General features: G+C 33.1%; 1 protein-coding gene across 1 annotated transcript in view; it reads right to left on the bottom strand.

Moving 5' to 3' along the window:
* MDGA2 (MAM domain containing glycosylphosphatidylinositol anchor 2) overlaps positions 1-25,458 on the bottom strand; it is an 854,840-nt gene that overhangs the window by 43,246 nt on the left and 786,136 nt on the right. The window contains exons 11-12 of the mRNA XM_065940680.1: positions 9,683-9,860; positions 5,133-5,153 (exon numbers count right to left, since the gene is read on the bottom strand). Of these exons, the coding sequence (XP_065796752.1) occupies positions 5,133-5,153; positions 9,683-9,860 (199 nt within the window). The remainder of the gene's footprint in view (positions 1-5,132; positions 5,154-9,682; positions 9,861-25,458) is intronic.

Below are 25,458 nucleotides of genomic sequence, written 5' to 3' on the forward strand. Positions count from 1 at the left end.
TATTTAGGATAAATAAGTTGATTTAAATATTATGTAAGTTAATAAGATGCAAAAGGACATTTAAGAGTAACTTGATTTATTGCCAATATATGAGGTCTCATATCACAATTATTATCATATTAAATGTAATATATATTTAAATATATTCTTGAAATCATTTTATTCTATTAAAAAGAATTTCAAATAAACTAGAATTTCATATGTAAGCCAACATAAATTCAAACCATTTAAAAACTTTTATTATCAAAATGATCTTTTTTGGAAGAAATATTGCTAAATTGTAGTTTAAGAGTCAATGATGCATAAGTCACATATCAATTACAAATAATATATAAGAAGAAAGATTTGGAAACATTTTCTTCATTTTAAGAAATAACTTAGAATTATAATAGAAATACTTAATGTTTGTATTGCTTCTGCTGCTCATTCATTAAGTCATGTCTGGTTCTTTGGGACCCCATTAACGGCAGCATTCCAGGCTTCCCTGTCCTTCACCATCTCTCCGAGTTTGCTCAAACTCATGTCCATTGAGTAGGTGATGCCATCCAACCATCTCATTCTCTTCTGTCCCTTTTTCCTTCTGCCTTCAATCTTTCAAAGCATCAGGGTCTTTTCCAATGAGTCATTTCTTCCCATCAGGTGGCCAAAGTACAGGAGCTTCAGCTTCAAGAAGCAAGCATCTTTTATTTTCATGACTGCAGTCATCATCCACGGTGATTTTGGAGCCCAAGAAGATAAAATCTTTCACTGCTTCTACTTTTTCTCCATCTGTTTGCCATGAAGTAATGATGTATGTAAGTAATGCCATGATCTGCATTTTTTGAATGTTGAGTTTTAAGTTTTAAGCTAACTTTCTCACTCTCATCTTTCACCCCATCAAGAGGTTCTTTAGTTCCTCTTTGCTTTCCACCATTACGTGGTACCATATGCATATCTGGGGTTATTGCTATTTCTCTGTCACAATCCCAACTTATGAGTCATCCAGCTTCGCATTTCGCATGATGTATTCTGCATATACGTTAAGATAAGCAATGTGACAATACACAGCCTTGACGTACTCCTTTCCCAATTTTGAACCAGTCTGCTGTTCCATGTCCAGTTCTAACTGTTGCTTCTTGTCCTACATACAGGTTTTTCAGGAGCCAATTAAAATGGTTTGATATTTCTATTTCTTTAAGAATTTTCCACAGTTTGTTGTGATTTACACAGTCAAAGGTTTTAGTGTAGTAAATAAAACAGAAGTAGATGGTTTTCTGAAATTCCCTTGCTTTATTCTATGATCCAGCAGATGTTGATAATTTGATCTCTGGTTTCTCTGCCTTTTCTAAATCCAGCTTGCACATCTGGAAGTTCTCGGTTCATGTACTGTTGAAGCTTAGCTTGAAGGATTTTGAGCATTATTTTTCAAGCAAGTGAAGTGAGTGCAATTTTATGGTAGTTTGAGCATTCTTTGGCATTGCCATTCTTAGGGATTTGAATGAAAACTGACGTTTTCCAGTCCTGTGACTACTGCTGAATTTCCAAATGTGCTGGCATATTGAGTACAGCACTTTTACAACATCATCTTTTAGGATTTTAAATAGTTCAGCTGGAATTCCATCACTTTAATTAACTTTGTCTGTCGTACTGTTTCCTATGGCCCATTTGACTTAACCCTCCAGGATGTCTGGCTCTAGGTGAGTGATCACACCATCATGGTTATCTGGGTCATTACGACCTTTTTTGTACAGTTCTCCTGTGTATTCTTGCCATCTCTTTTCAGCTTCTTCTGCTTCTGTTAGGCCCATAACATTTCTTTCCTTTATTGTGCCCATCCTTGCAGGAAATGTTCCCTTGATATCTGCAATTTTCTTGAAGAGGTCTCTAATCATTCCCTTTTCATTGTTTTCCTCTATTTGCATTGAAGAAGGCTTTCTTATCTCTCCTTGCTATTCTCTGACATTTTGCATTCAGCTGGGTACATCTTTCCCTTTGTCCTTTGCCTTTTGCCTCTCTTCTTTTCTCAGCTATTTGTAAGGCTTCATAATTTGTAAGGCAAGACAACCACCTTTCCTTCTTGCATTTCTTTTTCTTGGGGCTGGTTTTAGTCACCTACTCTTGTACAATGTTACAAACCTCTGTTCATAGTTCTTCAGGCACTCTGTCTTTCAGATATAAGCCCTTGAATCTATTTGTCACCTCCACTGTATAATCATAAGAGGTTTGATTTAGGTCATACCTAATAGGCTCGGTGGTTTTCCTTACTTTCTTCAATTTAAGCCTGAACTTTGCAATAAGGAGGTTATGATCTGAGCCAGAGGGAACTCCAGGTCTTGCTCTATCTGACTGTATAGAGCTTCTCCATTTTTGGCTGCAAGAATATAATCAATTTGATTTTGGTATTGACCATCTGGGGATGTCCATGTGTAGAGTCGTCTCTTGTTGATGAACAAGGGTGTTTACTATGATCAGTGTGTTCTTCGCAAAACTCTGTTAACCTTTGTCCTGCATAATGGTTTTAATTACAGTGTTTTCTCAGATTTTTTTCCCTTGAACTGCTTGATTTTCATTTTCACTTCAATTTCATTAACAATATCATTACTGGGAAGGTACCTTTTAGTAAACTGTGTAGAATAAATACTAAGTAAGTTGTAACTAATTAGAATAATAGCAAAATTATAGTAACATAAAACAAGTTTGCCAGGGACTGAGGTACAAGGAATCTGAACTACAAAGCAACACAGAGAAATTTTAGGGGTAATGAAACCTTGTGGTGATGGTTACAAGACTGTTTAAACTGGTCAACTCTTCTTTCAGAAGTGTACACAAAATATGGTAAATTTTATCATGTATAGGTTATACCTTGAAAGTAAATGACAAAATTTAAAATACTGTAGCATTTAAGGAAAGTAGGTAAAAGTAGTCTTAGGGAATGAAAAATTAACTTTCCCTAGCAAAAATCTAAAATAAAACATGACCTTCTTGTACACACTGGCCTATTTTCCTTTTTTACTGAATAATGCATAGCTAGTGTATTGAGAACCCAAATCTATAATGAATGACTTTGATAAAGTACTGTTATATGTGTTTGGGACCTGGAGGTAGTAATGAAGCTTAAAAAAAATCAATTAACAATAAAAAATGCATTTGACTGTCAAAAATATAAAAATAATTACTTTCTTTTGATAACTTAGAGAAATCATTAGGTAATATTTACTCAATTCTTTTTTCTAAACAACTTTCATATTCTATCATATTGACTATCATTAAAAAATTCAAAAGGTACACAGCCAATGGAAATTTTGGTATAGAATGTTATGTTGGAAATTACTTTAAAAATAGAAAATCCAATGCATCATTTGGGTTTCCATTTTACACATTTGAAGTCCTTGCTGAGGAAGAGAAGTTGATAACTATGACTTGAAGGATACAAGTTTTAAAAGAAACATTCAAATTCTAATAAATATTGTCCATATTTAGGGCACATTTCTGACTTAAATAACTTTTGAACATTGTACACCAGACAAATGGAGCTTTGTTCAGTTATTATGTATGTGAACATGATCTCCTTTTCAATGACAGGCAAGCCTTTCCTCACCTTCTTTACCTGAGGGACCTCTATTAAACTTTCAGGATCCAGCTTTGATATTATCTCTTTTGTAAGATTTTCTCAGCTGCCATAAAATAATTGTGCTCATTATATTGAACTGAGGTAATCAGTTAACAATCACTTCCTGTCTATAAATATGTATGCATTTTGTTCAGTAGATAAGACTTCAAAACTCTTTCCTTGAATTGAAATATTTGTCAACTTTCCCCTGTATTTACTTTTAATCTTTCTATGATAACTATTTTTAAACATTTCTACTGAAAATGCAGTCAGAGAACTTATCTTTAAAGGAATTATAGTCAATAAAGTAATTAATTAGCAATAGTACCCTGAGTAGAAGCCAGGGAAAATTTATTTATGCCATTAATTCGTCTTGAAACTATCATGTATTTGTTCTTTTAACAAATGATCATTGAACACCTGCTAAACATGAGATGTCATTATAGACACAAAGATAGTGAAATATGGAGAGAAACTAGAAATGAATTTAGTTCTTAAGTATCTTACAGTTTACTGGAGGATATGAGAAAATAAAAAATAACTTCCACATAGATGAAGATAAATTGTAATTGAAAATCAAAATGAGGGAGTAATTAGTGGCGGAAGAAGCATTTGTGCTAAACATTATAAGAAAAATAAACCTCAAAGAGTTGATAATAATAGCTGCATTAAAAGGTCATTGGGATGATTAAATGAACTTTTATGCATTGAGGCAAGATGTGAACAATAAAGATCTATAAAAATATTCAGTATTAGTGTTTGGCTATGCAAAAGCAGGGTAAAAGAGGATCTTTGGGAGGAAACACAGCAAGAATAGAGGCTATGTAATTTGGTCTTTGCTATATAATCAGTTAAAGGCCAAAGAAGAAAAGAGAATACAGTAAAATGAAAAACACAGATTTGAACATTTTCTTCACTAAGGATAGGAAATTGAGAATGCTGAATGGATAGGAGTAAGAGTACAAAGATGGCTCTTCTTTCTTTGTTAGACAAGAACAATATCTTGCTAGACACAAAATAGGGGACAAAAATCAATTCTTAATTTTAAAATGAAATATTATTAAGAGGATGGTGATCAAATTATTTTTTGTTCATATAAGACTGGAATATGGAATAGTGATTAGTGAAAAATCTTGACCGAGCCATTAAAATACCAACTTTCTAAGTGAATATAATATTTCATGAGTGGAATATAGAAATCAAATGGTGAAAACTAAAGACATCAATAATAGCAATGCAAATAATATACAATGCCGCAAAAGGAACAAATAAACCACAGTTACACAAATAACAATTGTTAAGCATGTTGGAGAAATGGCTCAATATTTAGGAAAAGTCAATTATCTATATTAAATTATTTGTCTTTATGATCATAGTCTTTGAAATTCAAAGTTTACAATTAACACCAGTTTTACTATTTCTAAGACACTCTATGTCAACCCAAATATGAACAATTGATAAACAACCTTTGTATGTTTATGTATTTTTTATTTGTATCAATTGTCAAATATAGTGCCATTTTTTAAAGTGAAAATATACTTACTCAAATGAGGATTAACAGGAGCTACAAGAAAAGCAAAAAATAATGTTAGCATGGCTTAAATGTCTTTTATAAATAAAAGTCTAATCAGCGTCTCATAAGTGCCTAGCTAAAACTTAATGATCTTCCCCACTGCGACCAGAGAGAATTATATCTGCAATCCATTTTGTTCTAGAAGACTGAATACAGTCTACTTTGGAACTCAGCAATAACAGCCTCAAAGTACCCAAATGATCAATGCTAAATGGCACACGGGATTTGTTCATTTCCCAAGGTATAGAGTAGCTGATTTTTTATATCTTAAACATTGCTAAACAAAATCAAGTAATCAAAACTGAGGCTGACAAGCTATAATCTTGATGTTTTAACAATGAATGTAATTATCTAACAGAGAATACACTTCAGTTTTTTTTGCTATTGTCTATTTCTGTTTAAAATATATGGTATATATGAAAATAAAGCAATCCTCAAATCATGTCATTGTGTGTGAGCCAAAACAAATAGCTACTTTGATGCTGTTTTAATTACTTTCACACACACACACACAGTTTTCAAATGATAGGTAGTGCATTTGCATTTTTGCAATATTTATCTCAAGAAGAAATATTTATCTCAAAAAACTAAGTGTGTTTACAAGTGCCAATTGATTTCTACCTGAAAAGAAGTGAATACTTTAAATATTACTGGAGCAAAACCAAAACTATATCTATCCTAAGAGACAAAATGGTATCTGTATATATTGATTAAGCATTTATCACTCTGAGAGAAAATTTCATTCTGGATGAAAGAAAGCATTATTGTACTCTCCTAAGATTAAAATGGGTTGTTGATCTAACCTCCAGAATATTGTCTATTTTGTTGCTGGTTCCTAGTGTTTGCCATTAAGCACTTTTGTTAAACTTGGACACAGTAGTAAAATACAAAATGAATGTCATAAATGCACACACATGAACAAAGCATCTTCATATAAAATTTGTACATTTAGTACACTGAGATCAATTTTAACAAAGTGATTATTTGATCAACAAATTACTTTTTACTATTTCTACATCAAGAAGACAGAGTATTCCCGTTATTTTAGCTGCTCTACTTGTATTTGCCCCATTGCAGATTATGAAATGAATAACATAGAGAAGGGACTATACATTTATTAGCTCCACTGAAAAACAGGAAAAAAAAATCCCTTTCTTGCAAGGTGCATGCGTGCTAAGTTGCTTTAGTCATGTCCAACTCTTTGCAACCCTGTGGACCGTAGCCCACCAGTCTCCTCTGTCCATGGGATTCTCCAGGCAAGTATACTGGAGTGGGTTGCAAGGATCTTCTCCAGAGGATCTTCCACACCCAGGGATCAAACCTGCATCTCATTATGTCCCTTGCATTGCAAGTGGGTTCTTTACCACTAGTGCCAGCTGGAAAGCCTCAGGTATCAGTATGTTTTAATTTGAAAATTAACTATTTCACTATATTCGTTGATTAGCTCTAGTAATTTTCTGGTAGTCTTCAGGGTTTTCTATGTAGAGGATCATGTCATCTGCAAACAGAGAGAGTTTCACTTCTTCTTTTCCTATCTGGATTCCTTTTACTTCTTTTTCTGCTCTGATTGCTGTGGCCTAAACTTCCAAAACTATGTTGAATAGTCGTGGTGAGAGTGGGCACCCTTGCCTTGTTCCTGATTTTAGGGGAAATGCTTTCAATTTTTCACCATTGAGGGTAATGCTTGCTATGGGTTTCTCATATATAGCTTTTATTTTGCTGAGGTATGTTCCTTCTATTCCTGCTTTCTGGAGAGTTTTAATCATAAATGGATGTTGAATTCTGTCAAAGGCTTTTTCTGCATCTATTGAGATAATCATATGGTTTTTATCTTTCAATTTGTTAATGTGGTGCATTACATTGATTGATTTGCAGATATTAAAGAATCCTTGCATTCCTGGGCTAAAGCCCACTTGGTCATGATGTATGATTTTTTTAATAGATTGTTGGATTCTGTTTGCTAGAATTTTGTTAAGGATTTTTGCATCTATGTTCATCAGTGATATTGGCCTGGAGCTTTCTTTTTTTGTGGCATCTTTGTCTGGTTTTGGAATGAGGGTGATGGTGGCCTCATAGAATGAGTTCGGAAGTTTACCTTCTGCAATTTTCTGAAATTAAAATTATTTTATAATTAGGGTAATATAAATTTTAATTTTATACATTGTTTTTGAAAGAAGTAAGCATCTTTGAATTATAATTTAGTTCTAAGCAATGTCACAGCTACATGTATCCTGTGACCAGACTGAATTTTGAGACTTCTACAATATTTTAGTCCACAAATTCACTACAAATATCATGACTAACCTTGTAAAAATTTGCCATTCTAATTTGAAATATTGCAGTGAGTCTAGTTTTCTTCTTTAAAACTATTAATATCATGTTGAATTTCCTATGGATGCCTATAGACAATGTATGCTTACACACACTAAACTATACTTTATCCAAATCCATAGTCTATAAAAGCAAATTTTAATGAAAATGTTTAAGATTTTAATAAGCATGACAAGTTATAAAGATAATTATAAAGAAAGTTGGAACTAAACACAATACTTATTTTCCAGATTTATTTTTCATTTCTGTTTGTTACATCAGAGTTTTCAATAAAAATTAAATTGAGTTTCTGAAGATTTCTTTTCTATATCTCTACAAGACAAGTTCTAATAATTTCTAAACTGAGCAAATAGGTAAAGATTTCTGTCATTTAGGAGTGATCTCTAGTTTTCATCAGTTAGTCATGTCATATAATTGTTTACTGAGACAGGACACTGAAACTTTCTGGGTCTTAATATCTTCACCTTTAAAAGAGTATTAATTATGGTTTCCAATGCCCTCCATATTTTACATAGTTTGCAGTTTTACACCTTGGAGGAAAGGGAGCATAAATATTAGGAGGAGATAATTCATATTTTATAAAAATATTTGATGCGCAAACTTTAGACAATTATACTGGGATGTAATGTAGTTGTTTGTTTGATGGAATCATGAAAGTGATTACAGAATAGCAATTGCTATTCTGCTCTAATATTTATATCATTAAGATAAAAAGGTACATTTAAAAAATCATATTCAAGAAAATATATGCAGTGATTCTAATGTTTCTATATTCCTTGATCTTGTATGAATATTCCACTATATATTCCATATTTCATTTTTTAATGAAAATTGAATTTGTCATGCCCTATGTATACTCTGACTGATGAGAGCAAGTACAGGTAATCTTATAACTCTAGTGAGGTTTTAAAAATTTCACTTTATTTTTTACTTTGACAGTATTCACTCTTGCCCTTGTAAGTAGGAAAACATACTTAATGCTAAACAGAATGGAAAACTTCAGCTGCAAAAACCATCATTCTATTATCTTTTAAACTCAAGCCTTAATCAATAATAAAAAGAAAGATATTCCACTGAGGTAACAAAACATACAGAACCTTGAAAAATACATTGATGATTTTAGAGCTAGGCTTTGAACACAATAAATTTCAACCAAAATGCATATAAATTTCAAATGATAAAATATTAATCTGTCAGGTACATATGAAAAATAATATCATATCAATCAACATTATTCCTATTTGAACTATTATAAGTTTTTGATCAACTTTGTCACAGTTTTACACTATTTTCTACATTTGTTTAAGTAGGACATTTAAATAGTAAAGAAATAGTAAATGTATATTGTTTATAAAGGAAAATTATCACTAACATATACACATTAAATTCAGTGTTCTAAAGGAAAAAAAACTGATGAAAAAAATCAACTAAGATGTTGTTCAATAAGTAAATGGTTAAACAATCTGTGGTATGCCTATGCAATGGGAAATTACAATAAAGAATAATGAGCTATCAGGCCACACAAATTTATATAAAAGCTTTAAATGTATTTTGCTAAATACAATAAATCAGTTTGGAAAGGTTATATGTTGCATGATTCCAACCCAACTTTTTGGAAAATGCAAAACCGTGTAACATAAAAACTGATCCCTGATATAAACTATTGACTTCAATAATATATCAATATTTATTAATCAACTATTAACAAATATGCCACATTAATGTAAGATATAAATAGTAGGGAAGCTGTGACAAGGGAGAGGACATACATGGGAACACTGCACTTCCTACTCAATTTAATGTGAATTTTAAAGCTACTCTAAAAAATGATAAAAACTTAAAAATTCAATCACATTTCCTAACTTCTTGATATAAATTTTAAAATCATTAAGAATTTTTGAAAAATGTATACATACTGCCTCATAACTATGACATAGAAAATAATAAGACATTCATGACATTATCTCTGAGGTTCAAAGTTAATTAAGCACTTGTCTATACCTCTATATTCAAAGCTAAATATTACAATTTATGATAATTAAATATTACGGGATTTTTTTTCTCACTTGGCTAATGGCCCAGAAAGTCAGTATGCTAAATTTTAGTTTGTGTCTAAATTTGGTAGATAGTTACAACTTTCTAGATAGTTTAGTATATAAATAAATTATTTTAAACAAAAAGTTACTTACCGCTATATTTGATGACACGAATTGTTGAATCCCCTTCGCCAAATTTGGTGAGAGGAGTCAGTCGGACTTCATAAGCCTCTGGTTTAATTAGCTCAGTCAAGTTATATGTAATTAATTCTCCCTTTTGGATATTCCCATTTATTTTAATCTCTTGTTCCCACCATCGTTGCTGTCCAGCCTGAAATTAAAAGAATTATATAATAATGTTCCTGATATTTTTAACTGTGTGTTGATCATGTGGTTAAGAATACTATTGCTGAAGATTCTTTAGGGCCTAGGACAAAGTTGTATTTCATTAAAGATGTACCTTTGTTTCTGACATTCTGCAAGGGGCATTAACAGTATGGTTCACTTTTACTTTAAGTATGAAACACTTTGGTGTTACAGATTAAAATGAAGATGGTCCTTTTTTTGGGTCCCTTCAGTCATGTCCGACTCTTTGTGACTCTATGGACTGTTGCCCAGCAGGCTCCTCTGTCCATGGGATTCTCCAGGCAGGAATACTGGAATGGGTTGCCATGCCCTCCTCCAGGTTATCTTCCCAGCTCAGGGATCAAACCTGTGTCTCTTGCATCTACTGTGTTGGCAGGTGGGTTCTTTACCCTTAGTGTCATCTGGGAAGACCTTGCTTTGGATAGGACTTGGGTTTTCATTCCTTACCACTGCCAAACTCTAAGAATCAAAGTTCAAGTTTGCCTGGATTGGTTAATAACTGAAGGCAAAAGCAATATATATACTATATATGTTAATATGTATATACCATTGTTGTTGTTTACTCACTAAATCATGTCTGACTCTTTGGGACCCCATGGACTATAACCGGCCAGGCTCCTCTGTCCATGGGATTTCCCAGACAAGAATACTGGGGTGAGTTGCCATTTTTTTTTCAGGGGATCTTCCTAACCCAAGGATTAGACCTGTGTCCCCTGTATTGGCAGACAGATTCTTTACTGCTAAGCCACCAGGGAAAAAAAAATAATATATAAAACATATATATACACACATATATATACATATATTTGTTTATTTGCTTGTTTTCTGAGGGTGGGTTACTGTTAAGTATATCGCCTAGCCTGCTATATTTCTAGAAATGAAAATCTCAAGTACATGCTACTAGCACAAGATTAGACAAATGACAAACAAAATAATGAAATGGAACAGAAAGCCCATATATTAATTTATGTGGGGAATTGTTCACATAGAAGACATGAAAATATATTCCACTCAATTGGTTGTGTATATAAAAAAATACATGAATGTGATCCCTATCACATATCTTAGAAAGAACAGTCTCAGGAAAATCAAATACTTAAATTTAAAAGATAAAAGCTAAATCATTTAGAAAAACACAAAAGAATGTGATTATGATCTCACACAAGGTGCTATATTCTCAAACAGAATAGAAAAGCACAAAAAAAGACTGATAAATTAGTTAATTGTAAAATTGTAATTAATATTAAAATTAAAATTTTAATATAAACATTGCTTCTCATCGTTGCTCCACAATAAACAGGTAAAATATAGACAGAGGTTTGGAAAAAGATATTTAGAACAAATACAGTTAACCAGAATGTATTAAAACCCCCTATAACGAAATAAGAAAAATAATTCAATAGCAAAGAGTCTAATAGGAACAGGTATTTCATAAATGAGGAAGCCCAAATAAATAATTACAGAAAAGGCTCAACCTCACTGTAAAACAAGGAAGTGAAAATTCAAACCGCAGTATTATTTCCCAAAAAACCAGAAGCTTATAAAGATAACAACATTAAGGTTTGTTGTTAAAACAAAACAATGAGAATATTTATACCTGTCAAGAATCTGGAGCAGGGGAGGGTGGATGGGTAAGATATTAGTCTGCTTACAAGCAAACAAGTTAGCCTGCAATAGGATCATGGGCATCAGCAGAAGAGTCCTGACTACTGGGACAGAGAAAAGGATTCACAACACAGAAGACAGCACAAGCTTTACTTTCAAACCAGTTCTCTTTGGCTCCTTATTCCCCCACAGTGATGAAGAAGTGACCAGTTGGATCTTGCACATACCTTCTGTTTGTATCACGTCTCTGGGATCCTGAGCTAAAAAGACTTAAGTCTTTTATAAGTGACAGTAAGTAGCCAAATCTGTCCAAGTGCTGCCCAAGAGGGAGACATTATATTCATTATACTAGACATTAAATGAGCTTTCCCTCTGCTCCACAGGAGGTCTCTATATTCTAAGGATGTTTGCTATGAAAATAACCCCGAAAAGATAGACTGGAATAAAAAGACAGTGCCTCTGCACATATGATATGCAAAAAATCAAGAGATCTACAGAAAGCTGTCTTCTAAAAATATAGTCTTAGGTATGTAAATTGGTATAAGTATGGAGAGCAATTTGGCAATAAAAACACTATTACAATGAGAACAGATAAACTTATATACACAGGAAACAGAAATATTTATGGCATAGAAAACAGAGAGTTATCTAAATATCAGTAGGAGATAGGATAATCAAATTGTAACTTTTAATAAAACATAATTCAATACAGAGCATGAAAAATGAACCTAAGCCACAATACAACATCATGGATGGATTTCACAAAAGCAATATTGAAGTAAAATCAACTTTAAAGCAGATGTATTATAAAATTTAAGTTCAAAATATGTACTTTGAAAAGGGATGCATAGAAATATATTCGAGTATAAAAAATGCAGAAAATAGTAAATACTTGGTCATGTGGGATAGGAGAGCATCAAGAGGAGAATTTGCAATTGTGAGGGGATAGCAAAACACTCAGGTGATTTTTAATTTTTTAGATTGGTAGCAGGTATATAAAAATACTTACATTATTTTGCCTATACCTGAAATATTTCTTTTTGTTTTTATTTTATTTTTTTTATTTATTTTTTTTTCTCTTTTTTATTTTTTTTTTATTATTATTTTTTTTAATATTATTTTATTAGTTGGAGGCCAATCACTTTACAACATTTCAGTGGGTTTTGTCATACATTGACATGAATCAGCCATATAGTTACACGTATTCCCCATCCCGATCCCCCCTCCCACCTCCCTCCCCACCCGACTCCTCAGGGTCCTCCCAGTGCACCAGGCAAGAGCACCTGATTCATGCATCCCACCTGGGCTGGTGGTCCGTTTCACCATAGATAGTATACATGCTGTTCTTTCAAAACATCCCACCCTCACGTTCTCCCCCAGAGTTCAAAAGTCTGTTCTGTACTTCTGTGTCTCTTTTTCTGTTTTGCATATAGGGTTATCGCCACCATCTATCTAAATTCCGTATATATGTGTTAGTATACTGTAATGTTCTTTATCTTTCTGGCTTACTTCACTCTGTATAATGGGCTCCAGTTTCATCCATCTCATTAGAACTGATTCAAATGAATTCTTTTTAACGGCTGAGTAATATTCCATGGTGTATATGTACCACAGCTTCCTTATCCATTCATCTGTTGATGGGCATCTGGGTTGCTTCCATGTCCTGGCTATTATAAACAGTGCTGCGATGAACATTGGGGTGCACGTGTCTCTTTCAGATCTGGATTCCTCAGTGTGTATGCCTAGAAGTGGTATTGCTGGGTCATATGGCAGTTCTATTTCCAGTTTTTTAAGAAATCTCCACACTGTTTTCCATAGTGGCTGTACTAGTTTGCATTCCCACCAACAGTGTAAGAGGGTTCCCTTTTCTCCACACCCTCTCCAGCATTTATTGCTTGTAGACTTTTGGATAGCAGCCATCCTGACTGGCGTGTAATGGTACCTCATTGTGGTTTTGATTTGCATTTCTCTGATGATGAGTGATGTTGAGCATCTTTTCATGTGTTTGTTAGCCATCTGTATGTCTTCTTTGGAGAAATGTCTGTTTAGTTCTTTGGCCCATTTTTTGATTGGGTCGTTTATTTTTCTGGAATTGAGCTTCAGGAGTTGCTTGTATATTTTTGAGATTAATCCTTTGTCTGTTTCCTCATTTGTTATTATTTTCTCCCAATCTGAGGGCTGTCTTTTCACCTTACTTATAGTTTCCTTTGTTGTGCAAAAGCTTTTAATTTTTATTAGGTCCCATTTGTTTATTTTTGCTTTTATTTCCAATATTCTGGGAGGTGGGTCATAGAAGATCTTGCTGTGATTTATGTCGGAGAGTGTTTAGAGAGAAGAACCAAATTAACAAAATAAGAAATGAAAAGGGTGAGATCACAACAGACAACACTGAAATACAAAGGATCATAAGAGACTACTACCAGCAGCTCTATGCCAATAAAATGGACAACTTGGATGAAATGGACAAATTCTTAGAAAAGTATAACTTTCCAAAACTGAACCAGGAAGAAATAGAAGATCTTAACAGAGTCATCACAAGCAAGGAAATCGAAACTGTAATCAGAAATCTTCCAGCAAACAAAAGCCCAGGACCAGATGGCTTCACAGCTGAATTCTACCAAAAATTTAGAGAAGAGCTAACACCTATCTTACTCAAACTCTTCCAGAAAATTGCAGAAGAAGGAAAACTTCCAAACTCATTCTATGAGGCCACCATCACCCTAATTCCAAAACCAGACAAAGATGCCACAAAAAAAGAAAACTACAGGCCAATATCACTGATGAACATAGATGCAAAAATCCTTAACAAAATTCTAGCAAACAGAATCCAACAACATATTAAAAAAATCATACACCATGACCAAGTGGGCTTTATCCCAGAAATGCAAGGATTCTTTAATATCCGCAAATCAATCAACGTAATACACCACATTAACAAATTGAAAGATAAAAACCATATGATTATCTCAATAGATGCAGAGAAAGCCTTTGACAAAATTCAACACTCATTTATGATTAAAACTCTCCAGAAAGCAGGAATAGAAGGAACATACCTCAACATAATAAAAGCTATATATGACAAACCCACAGCAAGCATCACCCTCAATGGTGAAAAATTGAAAGCATTTCCTCTGAAATCAGGAACAAGACAAGGATGCCCACTCTCACCGCTACTATTCAACATAGTGTTGGAAGTTTTGGCCACAGCAATCAGAGCGAAAAAGACATAAAAGGAATCCATATAGGAAAAGAAGAAGTGAAACTCTCGCTGTTTGCAGATGACATGATCCTCTACATAGAAAACCCTAAAGACTCTTCCAGAAAATTACTAGAGCTAATCAATGAATATAGTAAAGTTGCAGGATATAAAATTAACACACAGAAATCCCTTGCATTCCTATACACTAACAATGAAAAAACAGAAAGAGAAATTAAGGAAACAATACCATTCACCATTGCAACAAAAAGAATAAAATACTTAGGAGTATATCTACCTAAAGAAACAAAAGACCTATACATAGAAAACTATAAAACACTGATGAAAGAAATCAAAGAGGACACAAACAGATGGAGAAACATACCGTGTTCATGGATTGGAAGAATCAATATTGTCAAAATGGCTATTCTACCCAAAGCAATCTATAGATTCAATGCAATCCCTATCAAGCTACCAACGGTATTTTTCACAGAACTAGAACAAATAATTTCACAATTTGTATGGAAATACAAAAAACCTCGAATAGCCAAAGTAATCCTGAGAAAGAAGAAAGGAACTGGAGGAATCAACCTGCCTGACTTCAGACTCTACTACAAAGCCACAGTCATCAAGACAGTATGGTACTGGCACAAAGACAGAAATATAGATCAATGGAACAGAATAGAAAGCCCAGAGATAAATCCACGAACATATGGACACCTCATCTTTGACATATGGACACCTCATCTTTGCTGGGAAAACTGGTCAACCACTTGTAAAAGAATGAAACTAGAACACTTTCTAACACCATACACAAAAATAAACTCAAAATGGATTAAAGATCTAAATGTAAGACCAGAAACTATAAAACTCCTAGAGGAGAACATAGGCAAAACACTCTTCTTTTTGTTTTTAAAGAGAGAATTTCAGAATAAGAGTTAGAAACAGGCAACTGTGTTTTCTTAAAGCTTTTTCTCCCTTGAATTTTAAAACTGTTTTCTTGTGTCAACAGCTTCCCTCATCTACATCTGTGGCTACTCATCCACTTCTGTTCAGCTTTTCCTTTTCCTGAGTTCTAAATGTTGGTAGTCTCTGGAGTTTTTTATCTGGTGTGGTTAATACTCTGTATTAATGGGTCTCACTTTTAGGGAAGCATGAGAGTCATGGGACAATCATGATTAAAAACCAAAAATTCCAAGTCTTAGCTACCAGGAAGTATTTTGCTTCTGTGAAGTCTAGAAACATAATTTTTTGGTGAGTTTAGAAATACATAATTTTTTTAAAAACACCTTCTCCTTTACAGGGTAATTTGAAAGCAGGTGATCCAGGGTCTGTATTTGGCGCGGCTCAGCCGGGCTAGAGGTTTTGTCGCTAACTCTTGTCCAACTCGTGGGACCCCATGGATTGTAGCCCATCAACTCCTCTGTCCATAGGATTTTCCAGGCAAGAATACTGGAGCAGGTTGCCATTTCCTTCTCCACAGACGGGCTAGACCACAGTATTAATACTAGTGGTTTCTTCTATACTTCTACATTGATTACTATCTAACTTGTGACTTCAGATCAGGTAATAAACAACAAAAACATCCTGCTACATTAATTTGTATGTATCTGCATACTATGTATCCATATACTATGTATCTGCCAGATACAATGTTAACTGCATTATATCTACTGTATTTAGTCTAGCACAACCCTTAGTAAACAGGAACTAATATCAGCCCTGTTATACAAACTGAGGAAACTGGGGCAGAAGGAAGTTTCTGTAGCTCTCCTAAGATTGTCTGGAGAGTAGCAGCTACAAAATTTGGTTACACCCCAAATGAGTTTATCTAGCATCATCTTCTCCTTTGCTTCCCCAGAATTTACTACTCCCTTGTTTTCACTCGTATTTTTATATATTTAGTTATAACACACTTAATAGTACTTTTTTGTACATAGACTATAAATCAGGAATAATTTCTTATTAATTTTTTTAACCTATAGTGTCTGGTCATTAAGTACATAATGACGTGACAAGATTAAATTCTAGTACACAGTGTATATTCAACTGACCCAATGAATAAAGCAGGAAATCTAACTTAGTGATAACTAAGTTACTAAGTGATAACTAAGCATACAGTCACTATATTTACAAACACTGGTAAAAATGTACATAAAACCTAATTTGACAAAAAGTAATTTACTTATGCATAGCTGATATTAGACATTACAAACTTCCTATCTGTTTTGCAGACTAACAGTTCTATAAACTTATATAATATAAATGAAAATTTCTTTAAATTTAAGACAAATAATTTAAGTCTTTGGGCTTTAAATTATTATGTATGAACTAAAGGCAATGTATTATTATTTCAGGTCATAAAGGTAGTTTAAACCCACAGAATTTTAACATTGTTTTATTATCTAACCAGTCCATTCTAAAGGAGACCAGTCCTGGGTGTTCATTGGAAGGACTGATGTTGAAACTGAAACTCCAGTACTTTGGCCACCTGATGCAAAGAGCTGACTCATTGGAAAAGACCCTGATGCTGGGAAAGATTGAGGGCAGGAGGAGATGGGGATGACAGAGATGGTTGGATGGCATCACCGCCTCGATGGACATGGGTTTGGGTGGACTCTGGGAGTTGGTGATGGACAGGGAGGCCTGGCATGCTGCAGTTCACGGGGTCACAAAGAGTTGAACATGACTGAGCGACTGAACTGAACTGAACTGAATAGTAAAATATTTTAAAGTTTATCAAAATCTGAGCATATGGAAAAGTTCCCATCTAAACTTAAACAAGCACATGTGTTAATATCTAGTACAAATTAATATGGGTGCTTCTAGCTCAGAAAAATCATCACTTTGGTCCTGGCCAGACTATCATATCTCTACCTGAGGTGAAGTGGTCCCATTATGAGAAACATGAATTCTAAAGACACAAGTGAGATTTCCCTGGTGGCTCAGTGGTAAAGAATCCACCTGCCAATGTAGGAGACATGGGTTTGATCCCTGATCTGGGAAGATCCCACATGCTGTGGAGCAACTAAGCCCATGCACCACAACCAGCCTGTGCTCTAGGGCCTGGGAGCCATAACTTCTGAGCCCACACACTGCAACTTCTGAAGCCTGTGTGCCCTAGAGCCTGGGCTCTGCAACAAGAGAAGTCACTGTCATGAGAATCCCGCATACAGTAGCCCCCATTTGCTGAAACTAGAGAAAAGCCCCCATGGCAACAAAGACCCAGTGTAGCCAAAAATAAAAAAATAAAGAAATAAGTAAAATGTAAAACAAAGACACAAGTGACGAGTCTGTTAAAAATGGAGTATAAGTTTCTTTTAAAGAGTATAATACAACACTCATTTTTAATTATAAAAATGTAAATACAGTATATTCATATTTCAATACTATATCTAAAATTCTAGGAACAAACTTGAGAACTATGGTGTTCTTTACATAGGCATTAAGAAATTAATCACCAAGATTGAGCTTACATAAACATTTTCTTTAATTTTATACTTCCTTTGAATATAAATAATAGTAAATCAGGATCCCTACAATTCATTTGACTGCAGGGAGCTGGGTACATAAATGATGACTTCTGTATAGTATGCCTTTTAATTCAGCCCCTGGACACAAGAAAGGCTGATCCTTTAGAAGTATATTCAGTTCATTTCCACAGTTTATGGAACTTTGGTATGACAGTTGGTCATACTCAACTAAATTATTTAAGTAATTTTGTCTACTAAGAAAATTAAAAAATACTAACTCCTGAAGATTTTATATACTATTTTTCATTTAATTTTTATAAAACTCCAAAGAGGTTAGAATTATTATATTTATTTCCTCAGTCAAAGAAACTGACACTTAAAGAACTGATAAACTTTTCTAGGTCACACAGTTGATAAGAAGCAAAAGATGAAACAGGAACCCAATATTGTCCAATTTCAAAGTTACCTTTTTAATCTTGATCACTATTATTTTCTTCCTATTATTTATATTAATATGTTGCCTTCACAATTTTTTCAAATCAATGTGCACTTTATTTGCATTCCCTTGGAAAAATGATAAAGAAGTTTTACACTTAGGAAGGCCTAATTATGTTGAACTGCATTACACAGCAATGGGTGATAGACTAAGATAATGAATCGTTCTTTTTGGAGGAACGTTAAACATACAAAAAGGTTTTGATTCCGTGAGTCCTGACAGTTTAAGAGAATTCAGATTCTGCTTTTGAATTTTATTTCAGGACTCCAATGAATGTATGCTCTGTTTGTGCTGAGCTCTGCGCTCATAGCTGTTACATATAAATCAGTAAATGTCAAGGTATTCTATATTGCCTCAGGAAGAAATTTGCATGTGTTACTGGTGTACCCCTTCAACAATGCTTTTTTTACTTTCATCTGTTAAAACAACACTGAACACCACCCAAGAGATCATGAATAACAGTAAAAATAATTATTATTTAGCAGATAGTGATAAATCACTATAGAAGAAAAACTGGTTTCCTATCAAGTTTGGAAATAACAGTCTAATTATTTTCGTGCCATGCTTAGATATGCAGGTAAAAGGACACCTCAACCTAAACCTTAATTCGTCAAGCATTTCTACCCTGATACCTTGGAATTAAGCAGTTCAAGCAACGTCTTTCTTCACAAGATAATTTTTTCAGGATATAAAATAGATCAATATTTCGGGTTTTGATTTTGGCATTTCATCTTGGTATAGCATTTCTCTGATATAAAGGGGATCATAATAACACCTTTACTTTTAGGAATGTGTACTGCTTTACATCTATATTTTACTACTGCTATGCTCTGGATTTATTACCGATAACTTTGTATTTTGATCCTGCAAAGATCACCTGACCCCTCCGCATCTCATTAATAACTCTCTAATAACCTTTTCATTAAATTTACTACCAGTAAATTCTGATTGCTGTCCACCCTATACATTGCCACCAAAGTAACTTAATCTTATTATCCTGCTCTGATTATCTGAGTGCAATGATTTTGGAATGTTATTTATAATAATAGCTAACATTATTGAACACTTACTGGGTACATTAATGAACTATTCAGCTAAACTTAGTTGAAATCTACAATATCACCATGAATATTTTCTAGGTTTTGTTATAATATGTTAGCATAATACCACTTAAATAGACATATAGTTATCCATTTGGGCAATCAATTTGACACTCATAGGGAGAAGCCTCAAGTTAATATATTTTCATAAAATTTACATAATAGAAACTAGTTATATAGCAGTTAAATGTATTTAAATAATATAGTTTCAATTCAATTTTCACAAGATAAAAGTCTTAATCATCAAACTTTTTTCAAATTATAGGCATAGAAGCAAAAACAGTAATAAAAACAAATAATGCTTGCACAAACATGTAAATAGAGATTAGCATCTCTTATTGCATTTTAGGGGAAAAAAACAATATTCTATTTTCATAATAAACATTTCACAACAACATTGACTGATACAATTGCTCATTCATTAAAAAATAACCTAACTAGACTGGCGTGAAAAAATAAAAATAATGAGAAACTAAGCAAAATTCTTTTAACAGATACTGTATCTGTTGAACTGAAAATGGATGGTTGAAGGAACAAGGCAATGAAAATATTACATAAGACATTTTTGAATACATTTCAAATACATTTCAAATTGTGTGTACATTTTTTATGAATCTTGGGAAATTTAGATTTAAAAATTTCCTGAGATACAAAGCCACTACATTTTAGTGAGTTTATGGCCAATAAGATAAAATAATTTTTCTCAGTGAATGAATAAACCAATGTCACTAAAGCTAACTCATTCCCAGTCCCCTTGCTCTTTAGCAAGAGAACCCAGTTTTCAGCTGTGCTACTTTTCTGAGTCTCCCATTAAACAAACTGTGGCCACGTGATCTAATCTTGTCCAATGAGAGGCAAGTAGAGTTGCTGCCTGGTGTTTCTGGGAAGGCTATTGCAGACAGCCTAAGCAGTCATATAGCAATTTTATTCATTTTCTGGTTTATTTTTTTAAGGATTTTATTTTTTTATACATTGCCTTTACTTTTGATTCCGGCTTATGATGAATTTGTGATGGCGCAGGTTATAGCAACTATCTTAGATTCTCAAGTAACCTTGGGCATGAAAGACATGAACTTTGATAGTGAAAAAGAAAGCTATAAAGTTAGGTCTCTGATGATACCATGGAGCACATGTCAACACTGGATGGCTGATGTCTGAAGTGATTCTATGTGAAAGAGAAATAAACATCTATCTCATTTAAACTCTTGTTATTTTGTTTTTTTCAGTTATGAAACTAGGTACAATCTTAATTATGACAACACTAGCAATTTGTTTCTTTTTCTATATATCTTAAAAAATTCAGACCGTTGAGTTTACTCAACGTAAGATTGTAAATCTTTCTAGATGCTTTTAATAAATCTGATTGTGGTTGAAGCAATGTGGTCTTCTATGAAAGAGTTACTTTGAAAAATTGAAATATAAGGTTATCAGGGAAAAATAATAGTATGTTTGCTTCATTTAGATGTTGCATAACAATACTCTTTTACAAATAACCAGAAAATCTTAGTGGCCTAAAATAATAAGCATTCGTTTCTTGCTTGTGCCTCTGCAGGTTGGTTGGGTTTCAGCTTATTTAAGCTAGGCTTGACTGGACTTGTCATTAGTCATGGATCAATTTCAAGTTAATTCTATACTAAATTATTAACATCTCTTATTCTTATCAGACCACCAATCTACCCAAGGTAGGTTTGTCTCATTGATGAGGTCAGATTGTCCTTAAGAGTGAGCAGAATCATGCAAGGCCTATTAATCCCTAGACATTCCTGTGTCCTCTCTGTAGTGACAAAAGCAAATTACTTGCCCAAGCTCAATATCTGTGAATACATTCTTTCCTAGAAGATCAGATTTTGGGGAGAAATAAATTTTAGATGAACAACAATCTAATATTCTATAATGTGGTTTTAGAATTTTGAGTGTATCACACATTTCTAACAGCAAAGTGTTCTTATTAAAGGGAAAATTTTAAATACATAAGCTCTTGAAGCTTAAACCAAAGGTGTTCATACTGTCATGTAATCACATTTTCATACTCCTTTTCATATAAGAGAGTTAAAAGCAGTATTTTTAGAAGCCAAACTTTACCTTATCTAGAAAATGTCATTGACAATAGATGTTTAGCTAGTTATAGGTCTTTTCTATAATATGAGACTAACTTCAATTTTAGGAAAGAGATAATTATTGAAATCAGTCTGATACTAGGAATACATAGTAAAAAAAATTAACAACAACAATAAAGATATTAAAAAAACACCCCAGATTTCTCAAAACTAACGTTTCAGTTGTGAAAAACAACACTAGACAATAATAAAAATTAAATATATAATATATCAGAGAGTAACTAGTGTGATGAAACAAATAAATCAGGAAGGTTGGATAAAGAACAAAGGATCTCACTAAAATAAGGGTGAAAAAAATATTCTACATTATTTAAGACACAATTCCTTAGCCCCAAACTGGATTTTGTAATATTAGAGTATATTTATGACTCCATGTGGACCTTTCTAGACTTGTGGGGACATGAAGTCCCACTTCTTCTATTTCAAGTGGGACTTTTTTGTTGTATTTTTTTAATATCTTTATTTTAAAATGATAACTATAAGTTTACTTGCTTATTACTAAAATTTTATTATGAAAATTCAAGGACACTACCTAATGAGATTCATTAAATATATTTAGAGGAGAAAAAGCATATAACTGAGCTGAAATATCTTAAAAGCAGAAGGTTCCAGGATAATCAATCATCTAAGTCTAGTTAGTTGTTTTTTATTTCTATTTTATAGCTATTAGTTGCTTTATTGGACCCATTAAGATATTTGAGGGCTGCAGTTTCCTTAGTAGTGGTAAGGGTGGTCTTTAAAATCCACCAGCACTGAAACTGATGAATATTTGAATATTATGTACTATCTAGTTCTATAGATGAGCTTCACTATTTTATCATAATCTACTATTTTTCCTTTCTACTAATATCTGAGCTGGCTGAATATTTACTATAAGTGTTTGAAGATCATTAGACTGTGTGACCAGAAACATCAACCATCTGTACTATGGAAACATTTTAATTTTAAATACTTTTGAAACTATGAAAAATATTAAAATGCAGAAACATGTAGAGAATATATAAACTAATAACCATGTATTTATCAAATAAGTAGACTCAATATTTTATCATATTTTGCTTAGATATGTTTTAAAAACAGATAAAATCTTACAGATTTATGTAACCCCACAGTCTACCTCTTTCCTGATACATTTTTTTTTCACTTACCACAAAAAGAACTATACACAGGATGTGCTTTTTTATCTTTTCCCAAACATGGTTTTATACTTTTCCAACATATATTTGAATACATAGAAGTTACATTGGTTGAAAAAGAAAAAAAAAACTATCTCTTCCAAAATACAAGCTTTTTTGCTATGATAAAAATAATTTTTAAAGACCTCTCTTGCAGTCCAGTGGTTAAGACTCTGGACTTTGACTTCAGGTGCCTTGAATTTGTTCCCTGGTTAGGGAAACAAGTTCTCAGATGCTATGCAGACAAAACAATTTTAAATAACAATAATAATTTTCTGTAACTGAGTTTTTATTTTATTTCCTCAAAACAACTGCACCTAAATGGGCATGGCATTGTGTTGATGTAGAATGTATATATACAAGTACAAGAATTCTTCCCACTAACTGTCTGTCATTATGGTTTCATATGAATTCCCTGGTGGCTCAGATGATCTACTGGAGAAAGAAATGGCAACCCACTCCAGTATTCTTGCCTGGAAAGTCCCATGGATGGAGGAGCCTGGTAGACTACAGTCCATGGTTTCGCATATGGGTATAATATCCTTATATTATCAACTAATAATGACTAAGAATCTGCTCCATGTTCAAGGTAATCCTATTGAGCACTTTATAGTGGAGAAAATATGTGTTTTCTCAAGATTTACACTACTTTGTATGGCAATACTTTATTTGCTGCATTCTCTAATGCACTGAGAATACACAGATCTAGCAGTATACACAGCGTAGTCAGTGTTTCTCTTTTCTGTTAAACAACTTAATTTCCCATTTTAATAGATTTCACCAGAAAATAAAATTATCATTTTTATTATATCAGGAAATATATTCTTTTAATTTCAGTGTTAGGGGAGAGTTAGCCCAGTGTAGCCTTTACAGATAAAATTGATGGTTTGTTATGTGTTTTGACTTTTTACTATCTCAAAATAATAACTTTTATTTTGATACTTAAAAAGTTTTATTTTTTAATCTTGACCAAAATGCCCAATTCTATACTTGACTTGGGGGAACTTTATTCTGTTTCCAAAGAAAGTATTTTCCTTCCTCACTTCCATTACAGAGCCGCTGTATCAGATGGCCAAAATAATTTACTTATTTTTCATCAAGAACTAGTTGAACTTAGACTAATACATGTGCTTATCACGTTATGTGTAAAACTTCCTACTTTATCTTGTGTTGTGGTTTTGCTAAATAAAAATTATTTGACTGTTTATTATGTTAGTTTGGTCTACAAGGAACAGTTTTTTGAAGCAGATGTGATACTAAATACCTAAATGTAGCAATTTTTGATGGTTCCTTTTGCATTCATCTAATTAGAATTGTCAAATCTAGAACATATAAAATAATTTTATACTAGCTAAAATGAATAAGCTTTTAAATTATTCTGAGTCAATTAGAATCACTTTGTAAACAGAGGTAGTTTTAAAATAAACATTTGTTTAAAAAGAAAAAATTTATAAACAGCTTCATAAAAAGAAAATTTATGAGAATTTAAGTTTTCTTTGAAATATTTTGTTACAAATCATCATATTGCCTTTATTAACATTGGCATTAATAATAAAATATGATAATTTTAAACATTTTAATCCATAAAAGAATATATATACACACACACCCGAGCAAGCCAGTGAGGCAGACTATGTACTTTTCTGAACCTAATATAATTCTAAGATGAGGAACCAAAAACAGAATTATTACTGAGGGTCAAACATATTAAGAATAACTGAGAAAATTCAAATGTGAGACATTTATTTTTATCAACTCTTTTAGATGTTTATAATAGACAAGTTAAAATGTTTCAATGTTCACATTAGCAAGTTTTCCTTTAAAGAATTAGGGGTCCATAAATAGTGAAGGAACATTCATGCAAGGATGGGCATGACAAAGGAGAGAAATGTAAGGACCTAACAGAAGCAGAAGAGATTAAAAAGAGGTGGCAAGAATACACAGAACTACACAAAAAAGTCTTAATGACCAGGGTAAACATGATGGTGTGGTCACTCATCTAGAGTCAGACATCCTGGAGAGTGAAGTCAAGTGGACCTTAGGAAAGCGTTACCGTGAACGAATCTAGTGGAGGTGATGGGATTCCAGCTGAGCTATTTCAAAACCTAATAAATGATGCTATTGAAGTGCTACACTCAATATGCCAGAAAATTTGGACAACTTAGCAGTGGCCACAGGACTGGAAAAGGTCAGTTTTCATCTCTATCCTAAAGAAGGGCAGTGCTTAAGAATGTTCAAACTACCATACAATTGTGCCCATTTCCCATGCTAGCAAGGTTATGGTCAAAATCCTTCAAACTAGGCTTCAGCATACTTGAATTGAGAATTTCCAGATGTACAAGCTGGGTTTAGAAAAGGCAGAGGAACCAGAGATCAAATTGTCAACATCTGGTGGATCATT

Source organism: Muntiacus reevesi, chromosome 7, assembly GCF_963930625.1.
Source record: "Muntiacus reevesi chromosome 7, mMunRee1.1, whole genome shotgun sequence".
Classification (NCBI taxonomy): domain Eukaryota; kingdom Metazoa; phylum Chordata; class Mammalia; order Artiodactyla; family Cervidae; genus Muntiacus; species Muntiacus reevesi.